The sequence below is a fragment of the Opisthorchis viverrini genome (assembly GCF_000715545.1).
Source record: "Opisthorchis viverrini unplaced genomic scaffold opera_v5_134, whole genome shotgun sequence".
Lineage (NCBI taxonomy): Eukaryota > Metazoa > Platyhelminthes > Trematoda > Opisthorchiida > Opisthorchiidae > Opisthorchis > Opisthorchis viverrini.
In genome coordinates this window covers 736,299-739,225 of record NW_008751778.1, presented here as the reverse complement: position 1 = coordinate 739,225, position 2,927 = coordinate 736,299, and the positions used below count along the sequence as shown (strand labels likewise).

The following is a 2,927-nucleotide window of genomic DNA, read 5'->3' as shown; positions in this document are numbered from 1 at the left end:
CCGCCGTCCCAACTGGTTAAGTCTACTTGAGAAATAGCACAAAGCGCAAAACATGTCGGGATTTGATTTAACAATGCTATTCGTCCCGATCTATCACAGGTCCAGATGGTAATGTTGAAGAGACTGTCAAATCCAACTTCCTTGGAAAACCTGTTTCTTGGTATGCAAGCAAGGATCAAACAAATGCTTATTCTGGCTATCCATAGGTCTATTTTATCCAAATGGCTTGTTTATTACTGACGACAGTATGAAATCCCCGTCGTGATCAAGCGCCTCCGATTGCTACTACTGGTGTTTGTAGAAACGACGAAAAGCGTATGGTATGTCTTAAACATGCACTACAGAGAGAACCGATCGATTAGAGATCCGACAACTGATCTGTCGTCTCGAATGATTTATCCGTAAATTCACTTGAGGACATGAAACTACGCGGAGCCTAAGGTGCAAGCTGACTAATGAAAAGGTCTGTCATTGGAGCTCAGTCCCGAACTGCTGGCGCACGGGTCATCATTTTTGGCTAACGGAGGACAGAACAGCTTTCGCAGTTGAACGTGAGGAGGTGAATGGCGTGACTACTGTGCTATCTGCAGGAAACACAACAACCTAACATTCGACAAGGTGTACATTTCCGCTAAAAAGATTTTCTCCTGCATTCTCACATCCAACTGTCCATTTCGGTGGTAGTCGCAGTGCAACAAAGATGTCTGTTGTGATTATCACATTTCCAACGGACTTCGGAAAATGGATTTACCTTTCTTCTGTAAGCCGCCCATTACGTAATTAAAAACTTCCTCCTACATCAACTTCGTCGCATTATTTTTTGGCAGCAAGCAAATGCTGAGACTGTGTAATAAACACCGTCACTCAGCAGGCCTACAGAAGTGGCGAGAAATAATTCATATAACAGTGATACAGATGAAAACGTCTCGAGTGACCACCACTCGTGGCCGAATAGTTAAGTATTCAAACCACTAACTGGGTGGTCGAGGGTTGGAAACTTCCTGGAGTTTCGTGAGATGCACGCCGCCAATGAGGACGGAACTGCTGTACATTGCTCCTCGGCTTCACTTTCAGGGTGAGGTCTCAGTTGAAAAGTACAAAATCTCCTTACACTACCAACAAAACTGATTTCGCCGTAGTTCTGGAACTGATTCGTCGGAAATTTGGGATATCTAGGACTGGAATATCAAGTAGAAAATGAATTACGGATACATCCAAAAAAATGGTTAGATGGAGCCTTCGGCATAAAATACAAAGAATCGTCCGACCGCTTTTTTATCAAATCCGACTATTTCTGTCACCGATGATGTGAACAATGAAGCCCTTTTTTCGCATTCTACAACGAACTGGTCGTGTTCGATGAGAAAACTGACGGGATGAAATCAGGGACCGTAATCAGTCGTACGGTTTTTTTACCCGAACCNTCGAATGATTTATCCGTAAATTCACTTGAAGACACGAAACAACGCGGAGCCTAAGGCGCAAGTTGACTAATGAAAAGGTCTGTCATTTGAGTTCAGTCCCGTACTGCTGGCTCACGGGTCATCATTTTAGGCTAACAGAGGGCAGAACAGCATTCGCAGTCGAACATGGGAGATGAATGTGAAATCAGGGACCGTAATCAGTCGTACGGTTTTTTTACCCGAACCTGTTATTTAACATAGTTAAGGTTAAAAACTAACACTGAGCGTAAGACAACGAAAAGATGGATCTCAATTAAACCCTCAAAAAACCTACCTTACTGGGATGTTTCCTGGAACAAAACAAGACACAACGCTTGCTTGACATGCACTCAGATGAGTTGCAACTTTTCGCCGTAGAACGGTAACGGCACACCCGATTTCTCTGTTCGGACAAGCCACCACAGTGTTTGCGCAGATGTGTTCTGTGTGCTCCTGGGCTTTACACAAGTGCATGCGCATCCCACAAAAGTTTGGACAGTCGACTACCGCACAGTATCCATCGGAACGGCTGCAACTACTGGTAATGCACCACAAGCAGTGATCAACACAGAATGCCATAGCGGAAATGTACAAAAAGATACGTCCTTCAGGTCAACCGGGTCGCCCAATTGGTAAACTGAAGCAGTCCATTGTGTCTGGGACGGTAATATTCCCACTGTCAACGGACTGGCTTCTCTAAAAACAAAAACAGATGTGGACTGTATATAGCCATTTAGTTTTGAACATCGTAAGGACAGACAATCTAGTCACTTTCGGTGGAAGAAATCGTATAGTCAGGCTGCTATAAAGATTTGTGCGGTTAAAGGTACCGCCGCGGTCCATGTGCTATTGGAACTTGAGTAAAATAAGTCCGTTAAAATGATTCCCCTTCACAAGGAACAGCCGCCATACAAAACGCTTATCCAGTAGTCGACTTATGCAAACGGACAAGACTTATAATGCCAACGCTAGAGCACCCATATCGGTAAACAGAATAAATACACACATTTGTGTAAAAACAACCGAAGCGCGTCATAAGTCCTTTAGACTTTCATCGCGAGAAACCGCAATAAGATCAACAAATAATGAGACTAAGACACGAGGGAAAAGACTTGAAGAACAGCCAACACCTTCAAAACCAAAATCAAGAAAATGGAGCGGGTTGCCGATGAGAGTTGACAAATAACGATTTAGCCGAAACTCAACTAAAGATGGAAAATACATGCTAATCAGCAAGTAACAACGTCACTTTGAAGACATGCCAGATGCCACAACAATCTGGGCGAACATAAGGAAGTGCCTCAACGAAGGAACGGAAGAAAAATACTGGGTGTAATTGTGAGATAAGAATGTTCACGAAAAAGCGTTTAAAAGGTAAAAATTATGGTAAACACGTAGGCTAACCGACGCAGCCGTGTAAGTTTACTGAAGCACGTGAGGCCGATAAGCGACTGTGTGGTCAGACAACCCATGTCTCTACATAAC

General features: G+C 43.7%; 1 protein-coding gene across 1 annotated transcript in view; it reads right to left on the bottom strand.

Moving 5' to 3' along the window:
- The window catches only part of T265_06084 (hypothetical protein), a gene marked incomplete at both ends in the record, with an annotated part of 8,253 nt that extends 6,000 nt beyond the window's left edge, over positions 1-2,253 (bottom strand). Inside the window, one exon of the mRNA XM_009171262.1 lies at positions 1,738-2,253. Coding sequence (XP_009169526.1) covers positions 1,738-2,021 — 284 coding nt within the window. The remainder of the gene's footprint in view (positions 1-1,737) is intronic.
- Between the last annotated feature and the right edge of the window lie 674 nt (positions 2,254-2,927).